This window comes from Geotrypetes seraphini, chromosome 12 (genome assembly GCF_902459505.1).
Source record: "Geotrypetes seraphini chromosome 12, aGeoSer1.1, whole genome shotgun sequence".
NCBI lineage: Eukaryota > Metazoa > Chordata > Amphibia > Gymnophiona > Dermophiidae > Geotrypetes > Geotrypetes seraphini.
In genome coordinates, this window is record NC_047095.1 from 22,902,579 (window position 1) to 22,923,884 (window position 21,306).

The 21,306-nt window shown below is 46.3% G+C and overlaps 1 protein-coding gene across 1 annotated transcript in view; it reads right to left on the reverse strand.

Moving 5' to 3' along the window:
- The window catches only part of RPL5 (ribosomal protein L5), a 66,336-nt gene that overhangs the window by 17,130 nt on the left and 27,900 nt on the right, over positions 1-21,306 (reverse strand). Inside the window, exon 5 of the mRNA XM_033916346.1 lies at positions 14,542-14,744. Coding sequence (XP_033772237.1) covers positions 14,542-14,744 — 203 coding nt within the window. The remainder of the gene's footprint in view (positions 1-14,541; positions 14,745-21,306) is intronic.

Sequence of the window (21,306 nt, forward strand, 5' to 3'; positions counted from 1 at the left end):
TTTGGGCTTCCAACACAAAATCAGAAGTAGGGATGGCATCTGGTACCATTAATCCTCAGTCACCCAAGAATTCCCCCCCTCTTCATTTGAAATTCCTTACTAGCAGCAAAGCTGTTGGTCTGTGACTGATGTTTTCTGTTTACAGTAGGATGAAACACTGGTGAGCTAGATGTACTTTTAACCAAGTTGCTCTTGCTTTCATTTACCTGAACTGCTCACTTTGATGCTGTAATTAAGCTGACCATCACTAGATATCAAGATAAGGTTGCATTAAAGCAGCCAGATCCTCCCATTATTGAGCTGCAGTGTGGATCCATAGACACCCAAGTACCCATGGGCTCTGTTACCACCAACTCCATCAGGGCGTGGAAGCTTGCTCCGCCCATCTATGACATCAGATGCCATGCTATTATCAGCAGGACAGCAAAGCAGAGCTTTCCTCAGTGCCTAAAGCTGTTGTTAGCTTTACCATCTTCTTCTAAGCTACTGTGAGTAGTTATCTTGCTGAACTATGCTTTTACCACCCTGCATTGGGCTGGGCATAGAAGCTTGCACCACCCATCTGTGACAGACATGATGCAGTTATCAATGCAGTGCCTAAGGCACAAGCCAAAGTCGTGCTTCCTTGCGCAGCAACAAAACTAATGCCATATGTTATTTTAATTAATATTTATAGTTTGTCCTGTTATCGGTTGATTTTATATTTTGATGTAATTCTAAGTTATTGTCCAGTTGCTCTTATAGTTACTGTTTTGAACCTGAATAGTAGAGTGTAATTTAGTGTAACATGTTGATAAGGGCAGTGAACAATTTGAAAAGTTTGTTTGCCGCAGAGGCGGAAAACAAAAAACCTACAAACAAACTCAAAAACTTTTTCATTAGAAGGAGGTAGCTTGTGAGAAACTCAACTGGACCATTACCTCCTCATGTAGTAAAAAGGGGCATGGGGAAGACAAAGCTATAGCTCAAAGAATCAAATTAGATCTTTGCTTTGATCTTTACTGAGGAAGATGTTAAGAGCTATCCATGCCAGAAAGCACAGTTACTTACCGTAACAGGTGTTATCCAGGGACAGCAGGCAGATATTCTTGACTGATGGGTGACGGCACCGACGGAGCCCCGGTACGGACACTTTTAGAGTGATTGCACTCTAAGAACTTGGAAAGTTCTAGAGACCGCACCGCGCATGCGCGAGTGCCTTCCCGCCCGACCCCGACGCGCGGTCCCTCAGTTAAGATAAGCCAGCTAAGAAGCCAACCCGGGGAGGTGGGTGGGACGCAAGAATATCTGCCTGCTGTCCCTGGATAACACCTGTTACGGTAAGTAACTGTGCTTTATCCCAGGACAAGCAGGCAGCATATTCTTGACTGATGGGTGACCTCTAAGCTAACAAAAAGAGGGATGGAGGGAAGGTTGGCCATTAGGAAAACAAATTTTGCAAAACAGATTGGCCGAAATGTCCATCCCGTCTGGAGAAAGTATCCAGACAATAATGAGATGTAAAAGTATGGACTGAGGACCACGTAGCAGCTTTGCAGATTTCCTCAATGGGTGTGGAACGGAGGAAAGCTACAGATGCTGCCATAGCTCTAATTCTATGTGCCGTGACAGAACCTTCCAGTGTCAGTCCGGACTGAGCATAGCAGAATGAAATGCACGCAGCAAGCCAATTAGATAGCGTACGCTTAGAAACAGGACGTCCCAACTTATTAGGATCAAAGGACAGAAAAAGTTGGGGGGATGATCTGTGGGGCTTAGAACGGTCTAAATAGTAAGCTAAAGCCCGCTTACAGTCCAAAGTATGAAGAGCCTGTTCCCCGGAATGAGAGTGAGGTTTAGGGAAAAAAACAGGTAGTACAATAGATTGGTTGAGATGGAACTCAGAAACAACCTTAGGGAGAAACTTTGGATGTGTACGTAGAACCACCTTGTCGTGATGAAAGACAGTGAAAGGTGGATCAGAAACTAGTGCATGGAGCTCACTGACCCTCCTGGCAGAGGTGAGAGCAATAAGAAAAAGTACCTTCCAAGTGAGAAACTTGAAAGAGGCAGTAGCCAAGGGTTCAAATGGAGGCTTCATCAAGACGGAAAGAACCACGTTCAGATCCCAGATCACCGGAGGTGCTTTGAGAGGTGGTTTCAAATTGAAAAGACCTCGCATGAATCTGGAGACCAGGGGATGAGCTGAAAGGAGTTTCCCCTGGACCGGCTCATGAAAGGCCGTAATGGCACTGAGATGAACTCTGATGGAAGTAGACTTGAGACCAGAAGTAGACAGAGAAAGCAGATAATCCAATAGAGGTTCCACTGCAAGAGACTTGGGGTCATGATGATGTAGGAGGCACCAAGAAGAAAACCTCGTCCACTTTTGATGGTAACATTGTAGAGTGGCTGGTTTCCTGGAGGCGTCCAGGATGGAGCGAACAGGCTGAGATAACAAAAGATCAGCTGAAGTCAGCCCGAGAGATACCAAGCTGTCAGGTGTAGAGACTGCAGGTTGGGATGGAGGAGGGTTTCCTGATCCTGTGTAAGCAGAGATGGAAACAGTGGAAGTAGAAATGGATTCCTGGAACTGAGTTGAAGTAGAAGGGAGAACCAATGCTGTCTGGGCCACCGTGGAGCAATCAGGATCATGGTGGCTCGTTCCCTCTTTAGTTTGAACAAGGTCCGAAGCATGAGAGGCAGAGGAGGGAAAGCATAAAGGAATAGATTGGACCAATCCAGAAGAAACGCATCCGCTGTCAGACGGTGAGGAGAGTAAAGTCTGGAGCAGAATTGGGGCAACTGATGATTGTGAGGAGCTGCAAAAAGGTCCACCTGAGGAGTGCCCCATTGTGCAAAGATGGACTGTAGAGTCGATGGGTCGAGAGTCCATTCGTGGGGTTGGAGAACTCTGCTGAGCTTGTCCGCTAAGAAGTTCTGTTCTCCCTGAATATAAATTGCTTTCAGGAATAAGTGGCGCGAGGACGCCCAAGACCAGATTCTCTGGGCTTCCTGGCATAAGAGGCGAGAGCCCGTTCCCCCTTGCTTGTTGATGTAGTACATAGCCACCTGGTTGTCTGTGCAAATTAGAAGGACTTGAGGAAATAGAAGGTGTTGGAAGGCCTTGAGGGCATAGAATATTGCCCTGAGTTCCAGGAAATTGATGTGATGCTTCTTTTCCTGAGGAGTCCAAAGGCCCTGAGTTTGGAACTCGTTCAGATGAGCTCCCCATGCATAAGGGGAGGCGTCGGTGGTGATGACCAGATGATGAGGAGGCAGATGGAACAGAAGGCCCCTGGAGAGATTTGAGGATATCAACCACCATTGCAGAGACTGACGAAGAGACGATGTCACAGATATGTGTCGTGAGCAAGAGTCTGTCGCTTGAGACCACTGGAGAGCCAGGGTCCATTGAGGAGTGCGCAGGTGAAGCCGCGCCAGGGGTGTGACATGAACTGTGGAGGCCATGTGACCCAAGAGAATCATCATCTGCTTTGCAGAAATGGAGTGCTGGGACAGCACCTGCTGACAGAGCGATTGGAGGTTGTGAAGACGGTTGTCCGGCAAAAAGGCTCTCATCTGGACCGTGTCCAGTACCGCTCCAATGAATTGAAGTCTCTGCGTAGGCAGAAGGTGAGACTTGGGTATATTGATTTCGAACCCCAGAAGTTGTAGAAAAAAGATGGTCTGGTTGGTGGCCAGAAGAACAGTTTGAGATGAAATGGCCTTGATTAACCAATCGTCCAGGTAGGGAAAAACCTGAAGGTGGTGGGAGCGTAGAAACGCTGCCACCACTACCAGACATTTTGTGAACACTCTTGGAGAGGAGGCAAGACCGAAGGGGAGCACTCTGTATTGGTAATGACAGTGATTGATCATGAAACGAAGGTACTGTCTGGAGGCCGGATGAATTGGAATGTGAGTGTAGGCCTCTTTGAGATCGAGAGAGCATAGCCAGTCGTTGTGATCGAGGAGAGGATAAAGCGTAGCTAGAGATAGCATCTTGAATTTTTCTTTGACCAAACATTTGTTGAGATCTGAGGTCTCCTGTTTTCTTGGGTACTAGAAAATACCGGGAGTAGAATCCTTGCCCTCTTTGGTCCAGAGGAACTTCCTCTATGGCGTTCAGAAGCAGGAGGGACTGAACCTCCTGACAAAGGAGGGCAGATTGAGGAGTGTGCAAAGCAGACTCTTTTGGTAGACTTTGGCCCGGAAGGGTGTGAAAGTTGAGAGAGTAGCCGTGGCGGATGATGTTGAGGACCCACTGGTCCGAAGTGATAACTTCCCACCGGCTGAGAAAGAAAGACAGTCGTCCTCCTATCGGTTGAGGGAGGAGAGGAGATGGTTGAACGCTGGCTATGCCCTCGAGTATCAAGTCAAAAGGGCTGAGTCGATTTTTGTGGAGGAGGCTGCTTAGCTGGTTGTTGCTGCTGAGGCCTAGGTGTTTGCCGCTGCTGTTGCCGCTGCCTCCTAGGTTGCTGAGTGGAAGGCTGCAAGGGGCGAGCCACAAAACGCCGCTGATAGGCCGTTTGGTGTCTGAATGGCCGTGAAGGTGGAGGTTTTTTCTTAGTCTTAAGAAGGGTATCCCAGCGGGTTTCATGAGCCGAGAGCTTCTGGGTCGTTGAGTCCATAGAATCTCCGAACAGCTCATCCCCTAAACAAGGGGCATTAGCCAACCGGTCTTGATGATTAACATCAAGCTCAGAGACTCTGAGCCAAGCCAAACGGCGCATGGCTACAGATATGGCTGTTGCTCTAGAGGTAAGCTCAAAAGTGTCATATATAGACCTTACCATGAATTTTCTGAGCTGGAAAAGAGCTGAAGAGCACTGATGGAAAGCCTCACGATTTCCCACAGGAAGGTACTGCTCAAAGGAAGCCATGGTGGTAAGGAGATGCTTTAAATAAAACGAAAAATGAAAAGCATAGTTACCAGAACGATTAGCAAGCATCGCATTCTGGTAAAGTCGCTTACTGAATTTGTCCATGGCTTTACCCTCTCTGCCAGGAGGGACAGAGGCATAGACACTAGCTCCCAAGGACTTCTTGAGGGTGGATTCTACAAGAAGAGACTCATGAGAGAGCTGTGGTTTATCAAAACCAGGAATGGGGATTACTTTATAAAGGGAATCCAATTTGCGAGGAGCTCCCGGGATAGTAAGAGGAGTCTCCAGATTCTTGTAAAAGGTCTCCCTCAGGATGTCATGTAAAGGGAGTTTCAAGAATTCCTTTGGAGGCTGGTCAAAATCAAGAGCGTCCAAAAAAGCTTTGGACTTTTTAGACTCAGCCTCCAAAGGAATGGAAAGAGATTCACACATATCTCTTAAAAAAGAAGAGAAAGAGGTGGAATCAGGTTTGGAGGAAATATCCTGCAGAACAGGCTCGTCTTCCTCTGATGAACACTCACCTTCTGACTGAAGGGGTTCTTCAGAGTCGCCCCACAGATCAGGGTCTCGAACATGGGGACCACGGTCCCGAGACTCAGGGGTGGATGGTTCTCGGTGTCGGGACTTCTGTACCGACTTACCCGACCTCACCGACGCGGTACCGGGCGATGTTATCGGTCGCACCGGAGCCGATGTCTGAACCGATTGGTGATGAGACCTGGGCTCCGGTGCGAGGACAGGCATCGATGCCGATGAGGCCAAGTGTACCGGTACCGAAGGAGTGGATGGTGACAATACAGACTGTTCCACGATCGGTACCGGTTGCTCAGTGGGGACCGATACCGGAGGGCTCGGTGTCAGGAGAGCTGGAAGGAGTTGTTTGAGCTGTTCCTTCAGCTGTACCTGCAAGATGGCCGCAATGCGATCATCAAGGGAGGGCACCGGTACCGCTTTTTTCTTCTGCGGTACCTGCGGTGCCGCTCGACGCCCCGGAGATGAGGAGCCCGATGTCGAGGGACTCACCTCAATAGGGGCGGAGCGCTTCCGCTGGCGCCTCACGGTCGGCAGGATTGGACTCTCTGCAATGGAGACCGGAGGACGTTCCAGCGGGGAAGGCTTCTTAGCCGGCTTACCTGCATGCTGCGACGTCGACGCGGTATCGCGTGGCGTCGATGAGGTGGGTGCCGACGAAACAGGTACCGAGACCGGCGCCGAAGACGTGGGATCGGACATGTCGGTGCCGAAAAGCAGTCTCTGCTGTATCTCTCGATTTTTGAGAGTCCGCTTTTTCAAAGTGGCACAGCGGGTGCAGGTAGAGGCCTGATGTTCCGGACCCAGACACTGAAGGCACCAGTTGTGCGGGTCTGTTAGGGAAATAGGCCGTGCACACCGCTGGCACTTCTTGAACCCGGGCTGAGGGGGCATGAACGGAAAAACGGCTTCTGCCAAATCGAAGGCCGAGGCCTCGATAATGGCAGTAGGCCCCGCCGGGTCAAATTAAGAAAACTCGACAAAACAAGAGAAAATTTTTTTTTTTTTTTTTTTAAAGAAAGAAAAATGGAAGGGCAAAAAGAACCCGAAAAAGTTTACGCGAGCGGGAAGGCGAATGAAAAAATTTTTCAACAGCCGTTGAAAATGCGACTTCTTAGCTCCGCGGAAACTAAGAAACTGAGGGACCGCGCGTTGGGGTCGGGCGGGAAGGCACTCGCGCATGCGCGGTGCGGTCTCTAGAACTTTCCAAGTTCTTAGAGTGCAATCACTCTAAAAGTGTCCGTACCGGGGCTCCGTCGGTGCCGTCACCCATCAGTCAAGAATATGCTGCCTGCTTGTCCTGGGATAAATAATATTAAAGGTAGTAATTCAAAGGAAAATTTAGGTAAATCTGGAAGATAAAATAGACCAAATCAACAAACTAAGAATAGCAATCATCTGGTCTCAAAACTACAGTATACACCTCAGGAGCACTGAAAAAAATGAAAAATGAAATTGCAGATCTGCTATTAGATATAATCATCTTCCACCGGTTTCAGTACACTCACATAATCCCTCATTGGCTCCTCTTACTGACTTACAGTCCCATTCATTCTGCAGCTCCTCTAATTTCTCCCTGGGAACACCATTCATTCATTTAGTCACCCTTTCTGTACCCTTCTCCACTGTCCACTCCAGAGACCATTCCTTCCATATTGATGCACTATTCACCTGAAATAGACTTCCTAATTTGATGTCATGCTACTTTTAACCAACCCATTCACTGGTTCAATCTCATGTTTTAATCATCCCCATAATTAGATTCCCTATACCTTTATTTGGCCTATCTTTGAATAGATTTGAGCGGGGACTCTCTCTTACATGTTTGTGTAGCGTGCTGCGTATGTCTAGTAGCACTTCAGAATTACCGTAAGTAGTAGTAGTAGTGGCATTAAAGTCATCAATGATATCTGAAGATTGAAGGGTGACCAATTTAATGCTGATTTTTAAGAGTTCCAGGAGAGATCCAAGAAACTACAGACTAATGATCCTGATGTCAGTGCTAAGTAAATGGTAGAAACTACTATAAATCAAAGATTAGGTCCTTACCTGGATAATCTTGTTTCTGTTAATATACAAACGAGTCCATACATTAGGTGATATATCCATGCTCGCAAACCACTTGCAGAAGGATATCAATCACTTCTTGTAGCTCCTCCTTCAACAGAAGTATAGCTCCCTTTTCAGTTTGTACCAAAACAATCGAGCTCCACTGAAATAGAAGAAAAGAGGAGGAGGAGCACAGGGAACTACCCTGGAAATAACATATTTCTCTTTTGCTCTGTAACTCATGACAAAGAACAATTATTAGCAACATAGATGTTATCAGTGAGCCAACCTGCTGTGTGCAACTACTACTAACACATAAGGAACTGCAAAGCTCAGTAACTCAGTACTTTATTAGTAAGTTAAACATACATGTTAATCCAACTGAAGAACCACAGTTCCACACCAGAGTTGTGCGAAGCAGAAAGCAGGCAAACTGCAGAATGCACAGGGTGGGCTATACGGACTCCTGTATATATTAACAGAAACAAGATTATCCAGGTAAAAACCTAATCTTTCATTCTGTTACATATACACAAGAGTCCATACATTAGGTGATGTACCAAAGCAGTGCCAAACATTTAGGGAGGGACAGATGAGCCTACCCATAAGACCGAGTACCCAAAAGTGGTATGCTCTTGAGCCTCCATGTTCACTGTATAAAATTTTGTAGACCAAGTAGCTGCTCTACAGATCTCTTCAGACAGAACTGTTCAGACGGAACTGCCCAGGACTCCATCCATGAAGATGCCACACTTCTGGTTGAATGAGAGTTTTGACAGAAATAGGCGGCTGTTTGCCACAGCCAATGTATGCTGACAAAATTGCCATGCAAATTAATCTGGTGATAGAAGCCTTGGAAGCTGATCTACCAAATCTGGATTGGCTAGTAAGCACAACAGATGGTCAGGAAGACGAGGCCCATTGAAAGATTAGGTTTCTTACCTCTGCTAATCTTCCTTCTTGTAAATCTCCTCTGGAGGCTAAACTCGTGGGATCTTGTATCCTTCTTAGCTTCGACCACTAGAGGGATTGTACAAGAATTGTCCTTTCCAGGTAGTGGAGAAGAACTCTTCACACATCTAGCATCTGCAAGACCTCATCTTGCTTGTTTAAACCCGTAGGATAAAAATTGTGTAAAAGAATCTCTTGGTTGACACGAAAAGCTGACAACCTTTGGTAGGAAAGAAGGTACTGTGCACAGAGAAATCCCAGCCTCTGAGATCCTTAGGAAGGGTTCTCTGGAAGGAAGAGCCTACAATTCCAATATCTATCTCGCAGAGACTATTGCAATTAAGAATACTAAATTAAACTTTAAGCTTATATAAAGCATATTCTCTATAAAGATAGTGCTCGGCACGGTTTACAAAAATTTTAAAGAAAGGAAAACTATAGTAAGAATTAATGGTTATAAAGAGAGCAGCGAAATTTACATTTTTGAAAATACCATCTTCACCATGAGGTCTAGAAAAAGAGAGCTGCATGGGGACAGAAATCAAATCCATCCCTAAAGGAATCAAATCTGTCCCCGCAAGTAATCTCTTCTGTCCCTGCCCACCATAATCTTCAGAAGTAGTTATTTCATTTAATTATGCTACTGAATTAGAGGCTCTGGTAGAGACCATTTACAAATAAGCAAAGACACTTTAGTAATTTGGAAATATTAACTGGGAACAATACATGTAAATGGGTCTCTGTCCGAGCCTCTATTATGTAAATATAAAATATAAATACTCCAGCTGATGAGGACCCTCAAGCTATGTCAGCTGAAGAGTTCCTCTGAAGATGGACAAAAATCCCTTTTACCAAGCTTGGCAAGCAGCAGCAGAGTCCTTAAGTCAGAGATACTTGCACCTTAATGGCTCAAAGATGCTGCCAGTGACTGCTACGCTTGGTAGAAGGGAGTTCTGGTCACTTTTGGAGGAGGTCCTCATCTGGTGGTACTTGGGGATCACCAACAGCTAAAGCAAAGGTCAGCAAGTACTTCAACAGTGAAGAAATAAAACCAGAAATAAATTTCCCAAATCTAACATATTTCAGTCAGTAAATTCCTTTTTTACCTTTGGTTGTCTAAAGATTTATTTTTCTATCAAGTCTGTTTCAGTTTCTTTTTTTTCTGCTTTCCTGTCTTCTACATTTCTTTCTCTCTCTCATAAAGATTACATATAACCATCTAGTATATTTTCATGGTCTACACTAGATGGTTATATGTAATCCTTATGATTAAGTGAGGTGAGGTAATTGTGCACGTTGGAGATTTATTTTATGATATTTTTTAGCTTGATGAGTTTTTAAGGGGTATTTAGGTACATAGAATCAATATATTAAGTTTTTAATGAACAGGTATATGTATTTGAAGTTTTATAAATTATTTAAACTAGCGTGGTAAGACCTCACTGTGCATGAGCAAAATGAATTGTGCACGTTGGTGATCGATTTTATTAATTTCAATTATGTTGATTTTCTTAGTTCAATGAGTCTTTTTAAAGGAGTTATTTAGTTAAATAGAGTTGATATATTAAGTTTTTATTGAATAGTGAAGGTTGTTTAAAATTCCATTGACAGTCTAATTTGGCGTGATAAGAACTTACTGCACACGAGCAAAATGAATTAGTCTGCGCATGTGTGAAGGGCTTTAAAAAAAAGATGCCAGTAAAAGCAGCGCATTAGCAGAGAAATCCTAGCACCAAGAATGAAAGGATGCTAGAGTGGTGAGTCCGTTTCATTTCATTGAACAAGCATTGAACTTTAAAGTGCTGTTAAATGAACTTCTGAACATAGAATAGCGCTAATTTGAATTCTTTGACTGAAATGTTTAGTAAAATCTTATTACAATGTTTCTTTGTGCAAATTGATTGGGTGAGACTTAGGGCTCCTTTTACTAAGCAGAGGTAGCGTTTATAACATGCGCTAACCTCCACGCTACGCAGAAAAACTAACGCCAGCTCAATGGAGGTGTTAGCGTCTAGCGTGCGTGGCATTGTAGCGTGTGCTAAAACTGCTAGCGCAGCTTAGTAAAAGGAGCCCTTAATAAACCCCTTAATATAAGTCATAGCTGATGTACCTCACTTTGGATGATTTAGTGTTCAGTTGATTTGTTTTTAACAGCAGGGTTGGGCACCCTCCTGCCGCGAACATCCGGGGGGGGGGGGGGGTTGGGGGGACTGGCAACTTTAGCTGCGGACGCTATACTAATCGTGGCAGGGAAATCTCTTGCCGCGATAAAATATAGCGGCCGCATCTACTTACCATGTAGGCCAGCATTTTGCTAGCCTACATTGTAAGCATTTCCCGCTCTGCTAGGGAGACGTGCAGGGCCACCTAGGTTTGCCTAAGGCTACCGCCTAGCCTTAGGGGAGCTTAGACAGGCTTGTGGGCCTCCCTAGGCTCCAGGAGGCGCCTTCAATGTAGGCGGCCTGCCTGGGGAGCATTTTTTTTAGAAAACGTGCATCCTGATTGGCTGATTAGACAGCTGTAGGATGCCTATAGCTGCCTACAATCAGGATGTACTTTGCAGAATCAGGGCCTTTGGATCCTTAATTATTGGAGTGATTATTATATGACCTAAATTTATTGGAAGATCACCATGTTGTAATAATGAACTAATCCAAGTTAGCACATCTGTCTTAAAATGTGTTGGTGCAGTTCTAAATATTGTTAAAGGGCAGATGTCTAAAGGACAATGAGATTATGCATATTTATTGTATATAGGAATATGAAGGTATACCTCTGTCAGATCTAGAAAGGCTAGAAATTCCCCTGGAGCCACCGCCACAATGATGAACTGAACCATCTCCATGTGGAAGTGTGGTACTCTCAGCACTGCTTTTATGGACTTTAGGTCCAGGATTGGACTCCAAATCTTCAGTGTCCTTCTTGGGCACTATGGAGTATCTGCCAGAGCCCAATTCTTATTTGGGATTTGGTTCTATAGCTTGAATATCCAATAGCCTTTGCACCATCACACGAACCCTGGCCACCTTTTCTGGCTGTCCGACTGGAGAACCAATAAACAGATCTGAAGGAGGGCAATAAAATCTGATCTAGTGACCCTTTCAAATAATATCTGAGGAAATTCGCTCCCAGAATGCGGACAGACTTCCATCAATTTGTGGAAGCGTGGCAGCTGACACAACATTATTGACCTGATTTCTTGGAGATTGTGCCGACGTAAAACCCTAAGGGTTGCTGGTGGCTAGATTTGTCAAACCGCTTTCTGAACTCCTGATAAGATCTCTAAGCGAAGGAACCTGCACAGAATTGGCGGGAATGTCATGAAGGATGAAAATTGCCTCTGTCACCCCCTACAGGTTGGTGAGGTCTGCTATCAGGCAAAGATTTGGGGCGACAATCTGGCCATAAGGTCAGAGCATCTGCTCTTTTTGAAGGACAGTCTATTTAAGGTGGCTTTGGAGGCTGAAATGCTCGCCCATTGTCTGAGCCAGAGCATGTGGCAGGCAGAAACTGCATACACAGACACCTTGCTCATGACTAATGATGTCATATAGAGTGTCTATCACATATATCCACCCCCCCAGCACAAGATAGAGGCAGATGTTGTCCTCCTCGGCTGGACCTTGCCATAACCTGGTGTGGCAAGCACGTGCCACAAATGAGACTGCTGCTGCCATTTTGATCTCCAAAGCTAGTGCTTCAAATTGTTTCTTAAGAATCACACCCACCTTGCAATCTTGTGCATCCTTTAACCACTCCTCCCTCACAAGGGAGAAGGTACGTTTAGTTACCTGAGTCATCATGGAATCTACCTTTGGCTGACTAAACAACTGCTGAAATTCTGAAGCCACAGGGTAAAGTACGGATATAGTTTTGGCCACTTTTAAGGAGCCTTCCAGAATGTCCCATTGTTCAGTGACCAGAAAGGTGATATCCAGATGCAAGGGGAAAAAAAAAAAAAGGTGGTCTGAGCATTCGTGTCACTCATGACCATGCGCTGTGAGGTGAATGGCTGCTGAGGCTCCAATTTCAACTCCCTGAGCATATCCGTAATGACACGTGGAACAGTAGCCAACAGTCAGTGTTGCCGCACTAATGGATTGTCTCCCTGATCAAGAGCAATGATCACCTCTTGACTCCCGATCCCTGACAGGGAACTAGAATCCTCCAGGAAGTCCTGCTCTGCTTGGTCAAACAGGCTGGGAGCTCGCCTCCAGCACGGAGGAGACACCCCCTGAAAAGGCATCATTCTTCGGTCTGATACTGGCACCCCCCCTAAGCAGCACAGTGCATCCCAAGTCCATCAAATAAGCTTTCCATTGAGGGTTCACAAATTCTGGAGTAAATTCTTGGACAGGAGGCCCCAAGGACCCCTGCAGGACCTGACTGGCTTCCTCTTGGGTTCCGCAGTGTCTGTACACTTGCGTTTTGCACCTTCACTATTTGAGGACTCCAGGAGGGATTTTCTTCCTTTAACTCAGCCCCCCTGCAGTTCCCCAGCACAAGAGGACTAGGAGAAGCTACCCCTCCCTCATGTGTGCTGCGGTAACATAAGAAGTGCCTCTGCTTGGTCAGACCAGAGGTCCATCGTGCCCAGCAGTCCGCTCGCGCGGCGGCCCATCCGGTCTACGACCTGCGTAGTAATCTTCTATTTGTACCCCTCTATTCCTTCAATCCTTTTTTTTTTTTATCCCACCTTATCTATATCCTTCTAACTGTACCCTTCTTCATCCTATATCTTCCCTATCCATATCCTTCAATAACTTCCTCTTTCAAGAATTTATCCAATTTCTCTTTGAAACCCTGTAAAGTACTCTGTCCTATCACACCCTCCGGAAGCGCAAACAGATGCCCCTCGGCCAACCATCCCGCACAAAACTGTTATAATACAGTGGTAGAACAGCCTGATGAGTCAATCCCAGTCATTCTGAGCCAAATCAAGGGGTTTAGAGGCAGATGGTGGCTTCAGTAAAAGATTTTTTTAAATCCAAGATGGTCACTGTCAGAAAATCACACCAAAAGCAGCCCATGGTAGCTTCCCTTAAAAGTTAAAAAATACCTCACAGAAAGTGGTTAGGAGGTGGGGGACCCTATCTCTGGCCCTAGAAACTCTTAAATTCTACTTTTTTATAATCCCCTCCCACACCGATTTTCTCCATAGGGAACAATGGGCTGTACTCACAGTGCTGCTGTTGCCTGAATGAAGAAGAGAACTTTCTGCCTCTAATTCTTGTGAAACAGTCCAGACCTGAAAATCTTCAGGCTGCTTGTCAGATCAGAACTGACTGAAGGCTCAACCCCACAAATCCTCATGGCGCAACGGAGGGGGGAGAGAAATAAAATGCAGCTGACTCCCTGAAAACCAAAGGGATTCATAGAAACATAGAAATAGACGGCAGATAAGGGCCCACGGCCCATCTAGTCTGCCCACCTTAATGTCCCTCCCCTACCTTTGTATCCCAAGCCTTCAAGTAACACAAAGCAAGCTGGCTCATTAGGTACATCTGGGGATTGCTCTGCAAGCTGCAGTCCATCCTGCGTTCTCTCCCAGGCAGAGCAGCCCCAAATATGGGGTTCTCTGGCATCAAAGCCTTCCGAAAATGAAGTAAAAAGACCCCAAAAACAATAAAAACCAAAACAGAGCAGATCAGAATACCTTGATTCGCATGCAAAAGGAAAACTGAAGAGGGAACTATACTCCACTGGTGAAGGAGGAGGATCTGAAAGATGCAATTGACACCCTTCTGCAAGTGGTTCACAAGCATGGATTGATCACCTATGTACGGAACTCCTGTATATATATGTAAGAACAGTGTTATTCAACTCAAGACAGTTTAAAGACACAGTCAACATGGCTTTGACTAAAGTTACTGCACTTAAAGAGTTCCAATAGCAGCCCAAACCCTCCTCCCATTTCACTGGTATTGGGGATAGGAGGGCAGCACACAAGACAGAATTTTAGCTCTGATTTTTAAAGCATAAATCACCCTTCCAAATCCCAGTACAAATCCTAGCAAAATACCTGCATCCACCCAAGTCAGAAAGGTGTCAGAAAAAAAATAAAAAAAAGGAATTACCATCACAAATTAACAATGCTACTCACATTTGCAGAATTATTTGTACTTTGAAAACATTTGCTTACCTGTGAGGAATTGACAAACCACCATCGACTGCTCCCTTTAGGGCTCCAAACACTTTGTTTCCAGTAGTAGTTCTTGCAAGGCCTGCATCCAGATAGCAAGTAAAAGCACTAGGCTGACCATCGATGCTTTCTACATTATATTCATCGCCGGTTACCTCAACCTGTCCCTCATAGACTTTGTCCAGGCCAAACCTATTCAGAAGCTAAGACAGATAAGAAGCAAAAGTTTCACAAATTATAAATACTCCCGTATTGATATTTGGTCATAGTTGTCAGGTCCTAGTAGCAAAGTTAATAACTGACTTCTGTCAAGTCTTGTGTGTGTGTGTGTGTGTGTGTGGTGTGTGTGTGGGGGGGTGAAGCAATACATTTTACTCAAACTAGCCCCATTTTGCTTGGGATATTATGAAACATATAATGGTCTACCTGCTCATTCTTCTAAATATATACCTATTGCGGGTAATGCCACCTTCCAGCCTAGGCTGTTTTCAAAAGATTATATTCTTAATAGAGAATGACACAGTGACTGTTACTTGCGGCTAGCTGGCTGCCGGGGGTACGGGGACAAGGCCATTCACCGACCCATGGAACAGTAACTGGCCTTGTCCCCACAGTAAAGTATCTGCTGCAAGTTGCCTCCTACCCACCCATCCTGGTCAGCAGCCCTCCTTGCGATCGAGTGTCCAGCAGCTCCCTCTCATGATTGGGGGTGCAGAAGCAGCACCCCTTCCCTCTCTGGAGCATGCTTTTGTGACTGCCCTCGAATCAGACAATAATGGAACCGAGTGGTGGGCTTTATGCAAAGGGCAACATGGAAGCCTATTGAGGGAACAGAGTCTCAGTTGGTCTTGGATATCTCGCGTGCATTTGGGGCTGTGCCAGCTGCTCTAACTCTGTTATGTCGCAAAATGAGTTTGGTGGCACGTAAGTGCATATTGCAATGTTGGCTGTGGCACGTAAGTGCATATTGCAATGTTGGCTGTCTGCCAACATTCCCTCTTATTGGCACTGGCGTAATTTGCTCCATCAATTGGCCAGTTGGGAGGCGAAGGATGTTCAAGGGAAGTGGAAGGGGAGACGGCTCTACTTAAAAATTTGGGGGCCTTATTTAGAGCAGTTACATTCCAGAGGACGCAGCATTTTGCTTAATGAGTTATGAGTGGCGTTGTGTTAGATTTTGGAACCTTGCTTGAAGGTTAGCTTCTATGTGGGAGGGATGGGATAGGGTCTGGGGGGATGACTCATGGGAGAGGTAGCAGTATAGGGCATTAGGATTGGGGAGCAGTTATCTAGTATGAGCCCAAGGGAGAGGTGGGGTGTTCACTGGGTGGAAGGTAATAGTTATGTGCTTATGGTTTCGTTCTCTGAACAAACGTAGTGTCACTATTTAGTTTTGAATAGGAAGGGGGGGGTCGCATGGAGAAAGGAGGGGGGTTCTATTTCTTGTCTATCACTTTTCGGTGACTGTGAGTCAATACTGCTCTATTGATTTCTGACCTGGTTTGTGCAGTCCTCAATAAAACACATTGTTTCATTGTAAAGGTAGGATTGCCAAAGACAACAAGAGATTGCGTACAGACTATGTATATTTATGGCAGTATAGGTACCTTAGTTACCATTTTATTCCCAAGTGGGCAGAATTTATGGAGTAAAGAGTTCTTGGGGGTGGGAATAGTGTTTTTTGGGTTGGTGGTAGTGTGGGGGGGAGGGGAATTGGTTCTATTTTGTTGTTAAGAAAACTGGATGACGTGTTGGACTATGATGTTCTTTTATTTGTTCTGTTGTGCAGTCATCAATAAAAATTGTTGAAACAAAGTAATCTAACACCCTGTTGCAACCTTGCATTAACAAATCAGTGGCCATCATTTGTGACAGTATGTTTTTATCTTCATGCCACATTCAAATGGTGAATAAAGGACAAAGAAAGGAACTGCAGATAGATGTATAAGATACATACAAAGTTTATTTATAACAAACCAACAGATTGTTGCGTACAAATAGACCACTTTTAAACTTTGTCTGTATCTTATACATCTATCTGCAGTTCCTTCCTTTGTCCTTGGTTTATCGCATTTTCACTGCAGATTTGTTGGATTTTCTTTTTTATCTTCATGAAGATAAAAACAAACAAATTCTCTTAAATTTACACACTTATTTTATTAAAGGGACATTCCATGTCAAGTGGTCAAGAAGTCCTCAGTGCTCAACTGACATCTAGATATCAAGGTCAGTATGGACACTCTTTTTGAATGCAAATGGGTCATCAGAGTTTGAATCCTTGAACATTTCAGACAAATAATCCTCAAGTGCCTCGCTGCCTGGACACAGTGCACAGCAATGCAGCAGGCAATTATTTGAATCTAAAATGCATACAATATTGCCCATTAAAAATTTGGTTAAAAGACAGAAAACAGAGAGCAGGTTTAAATGGTCAATATTCTGAACGGAGAAGGGTAAATAGTAGGGTTGCCCAGGGGTCTGTGCTGAGACCGCTGCTTTTTACCATATTTTTCAGTGATCTAGAGATGGGACTAACTAGTGAGATAATTAAATTTGCTGATGACAAAAGTTGTTAAATCACAAGAGGATTAGATTCAAGATGGCTGCGAGAAGCCGAGTGTGGGAGAGACGCTCACAGAATTCGTCAGTTACCTTTCCTTCCTGACAAACCTGATGCCGAAGCGGAGAGGAAAAAGTGCATCTGGAGCCTCGATGCGCTCAGAGACCCCCCCCCACACACACACACACAAGCGACTGGATGATTTCTTAAGATGTTTTTGCCAGGAGTCGGCACATTCAGGGAATCGCCCACTGGAACCGCGCTAGGAGTGAGGCTGCCGCGAGTCTCCTTGGGCTGGAATCGACACCGAGCCCTGACGCTAGAACTCCACTCCCTCAACCACAGTGTGCAAGCTCGCCGCGGAAAAGCAGTCAGTACAAAGAGGCAGACTCTATATCCCGGGAGGCTGAATCGTGCGAAGCACTGGAGAATATTCTGGTGGTTAAGACAACGAGGGACTATGAAAGACAAAACCAATATGGGGAAAAGACGCCGGGAACAGTACAAGCTGGATTAATGACTGCAAGTATATTTTCATTGCCTAAACCTACCAATGTTACCCTAGACTCTTTATGGGATTTAGTAACTGCGCTTGGATAGACTTTGTTACCGCAAATAAAAGATCTAGACAATAAACTGTTTGAACAAAGGGAGGAATTAAATTGATTTAAACAGGATATAACGGTTGTAAAGACTAACGTAGAAAAAGTTGCGAAAGAGATATTGGAAGTAAAGGAAGTGCAAACGACCCTAATTAGAGATAATCTCAACTTAAGAAGAAAGATGGAAATACTGGAAAATAATACTTGAACAAATAATCTTAGAATATTGAATTTTCCAAAAGTACCTTTACTCTCTGCTAAAGAAGTTTTAAAGAAATATTTTGTGGAAATACTCAATGCTCCAGAAGATAATTTTCCTCCCTTTTCAAAAATCTATTATCTTCCTACAAAAACCTCAGAGGAGCGGCGTCTGGTAGAGGGCAAACAAATAGCACAGTTACTTACTGTAACAGGTGTTATCCAGGGACAGCAGGCAGATATTCTTAACGCATGGGTGACGTCACCGACGGAGCCCCGGTACGGACCTTTTTAATTAGAAAGTTCTAGTTGGCCGCACCGCGCATGCGCGAGTGCCTTCCCGCCCGACGGAGGAGTGCGTGGTCCCCAGTTAAGATAAGCCAGCTAAGAAGCCAACCCGGGGAGGAGGGTGGGACGTAAGAATATCTGCCTGCTGTCCCTGGATAACACCTGTTACGGTAAGTAACTGTGCTTTATCCCAGGACAAGCAGGCAGCATATTCTTAACGCATGGGTGACCTCCAAGCTAACAGAGAGGGAGGAGGGATGGTTGGCCATTAGGAAAATAAATTTTGTAACACAGATTGGCCGAAGTGTCCATCCCGTCTGGAGAAGGCATCCAGACAGTAGTGAGTAGTGAACGTGTGAACTGAGGACCAAGTGGCAGCCTTGCAGATATCCTCGATGGGCGTGGAACGGAGGAAAGCCACAGAAGCAGCCATAGCTCTGACCCTGTGGGCCGTGACAGCACCTTCCAGTGAGAGACCGGCCTGCGCATAACAGAACGCAATACAGGCAGCAAGCCAGTTGGAAAGCGTCCGTTTAGAGACAGGACGACCTAGACGGTTAGGATCGAAGGCCAGAAAGAGCTGAGGAGACGAGCGATGAGCCCTGGTACGGTCAAGGTAGTATGCAAGGGCACGCTTACAATCCAGCGTGTGCAACACCTGTTCCCCAGGATGAGAATGGGGTTTAGGGAAAAAGACAGGCAACACAATGGACTGGTTGAGGTGAAAAGCCGAGACCACCTTGGGAAGGAATTTAGGATGGGTACGCAGAACCACCTTGTCATGGTGAAAAAGAGTGAACGGTGGATCGGCGACCAGTGCATGCAGCTCACTAACCCTCCTGGCAGAGGTGATGGCATTGAGGAAAAGCACCTTCCATGTTAGAAGTTTGAGCGAAGTTGTGGCAAGAGGCTCAAAAGGAGGTTTCATGAGGGCTGATAAACCCACATTCAGGTCCCAGACGACAGGAGGAGGCTTCAGAGGTGGTTTGACATTGAAGAGGCCTCTCATGAACCGGGAAACCAGAGGATGAGCCGTGAGAGGTTTTCCGAGGATAGGCTCATGAAACGCAGTGATGGCACTGAGGTGGACTCTGATTGAGGTAGACTTGAGGCCAGCATCGGACAGAGAGAGCAAATAGTCCAGTACAGTTTCCACCGCCAATGAGGTGGGATCGTGATGATGCAGGAGACACCAAGAGGAAAACCAGGTCCACCTCTGATGGTAACATTGGAGAGTGGCCGGTTTCCTGGAGGCATCCAAAATGCGACGGACAGGCTGAGACAGATTCTCTGGAGAGGTCAGCCCGAGAGAAACCAAGCTGTCAGGTGGAGCGAAGACAGATTGGGATGTAGTAGAGACTGATGCTGCTGTGTAAGTAGAGTAGGAAACACAGGAAGAGGAATGGGCTCCCTGGAGCTGAGCTGAAGCAGGAGGGAGAACCAGTGTTGGCGAGGCCACCGAGGAGCGATGAGAATCATGGTGGCCCTGTCCCTGCGGAGTTTGTATAACGTCCGCAACATCAGAGGGAGTGGAGGAAAGGCATAGAGGAACCGATCCGTCCAGTCGAGCAGGAATGCATCCGGGGCCAGACGGTGAGGAGAGAAGAGTCTGGAACAGAACTGGGGCAGCTGATGGTTGTGAGGAGCTGCAAAGAGGTCCACCTGTGGAGTGCCCCAGCGAGCAAAGATGGAGCGGAGTGTAGGAGGGTCCAGAGTCCACTCGTGAGGTTGAAGGATGCGGCTGAGATTGTCGGCCAGGGAGTTCTGTTCGCCCTGGATGTAGACAGCCTTGAGGAAGAGACTGTGGTCCGTGGCCCAGGTCCAGATGCGGAGAGCCTCCTGACAGAGGAGGCGAGATCCGGTGCCGCCTTGCTTGTTTATGTAGTACATGGCGACTTGATTGTCTGTGCACAGGAAAAGAACCTGAGGGCAGAGAAGGTGCTGGAAGGCCTTGAGAGCATAGAACATGGCTCTGAGTTCCAGGAAATTGATGTGATGTTGACGCTCCTGAGAGGTCCAGAGTCCCTGGGTGCGTAGATCTCCCAGGTGAGCTCCCCACGCATAGGGGGAGGCATCCGTGGTTATGATCATGGAGTGAGGGGGTAGATGAAAGAGTAGATCCTGGAAAGATTGGAGGAGTTCAACCACCATTGAAGAGATTGCTGAAGAGACGATGTCACAGAGATGGGATGAGAAAGAGGATCCGTGGTCTGTGACCATTGGTTGGCTAGAGTCCACTGAGGTATCCTGAGGTGGAATCGTGCCAGAGGAAGTACATGGACCGTCGAGGCCATGTGGCCCAAGAGGACCATCATCTGTCGAGCAGGGATGGTTTGATGAAGGAGCACCTGACGACAGAGGTGGAGCAGGGTCCGGTGTCGGTCGAAGGGGAGAAACGCCCTCATCAGAGTGGTGTCGAGAACTGCTCCGATGAACTGAAGTCGCTGTGTGGGAAGCAGATGCGACTTGGGGTAGTTGATCTCGAACCCTAAGAGATGGAGGAAAGAGATGGTGTGATGAGTGGCTTGCAGCACAAGTGGAGACGTAGTTGCTTTCACCAACCAATCGTCCAAGTAGGGGAACACCTGGAGGTTGTGAGACCTGAGGAAGGCCGCCACCACAATAAGGCACTTGGTGAACACCCTGGGCGATGATGCGAGGCCAAAGGGAAGTACCTTGTACTGATAGTGGCGGTGCTGAATCTGAAAGCGGAGGTAGCGACGTGAATTCAGATGGATGGGGATGTGAGTGTAGGCCTCTGAGGTCTAGGGAACATAGCCAGTTGTGTTGAGAGAGAAGAGGGTAAAGCGTGGCCAGGGAGAGCATTCTGAACTTCTCTTTGATCAGACACTTGTTGAGGTCCCTGAAATCGAGGATGGGGCGGAGGTCTCCTGTCTTCTTGGGAACCAGGAAGTAGCGGGAGTAGAATCCCTGACCCCATTGGTCCGGAGGCACCTCTTCGATGGCATTGAGAAGAAGGAGGGATTGGACCTCCCTCAGGAGGAGGGGGGTTTGGGAGGAGTGAGAAGCAGACTCTACGGGAGGATTGTCTGGTGAAAGAGTCTGGAAGTTGAGAGAGTAGCCGTGGCGAATGATGTTGATGACCCATTGGTCTGA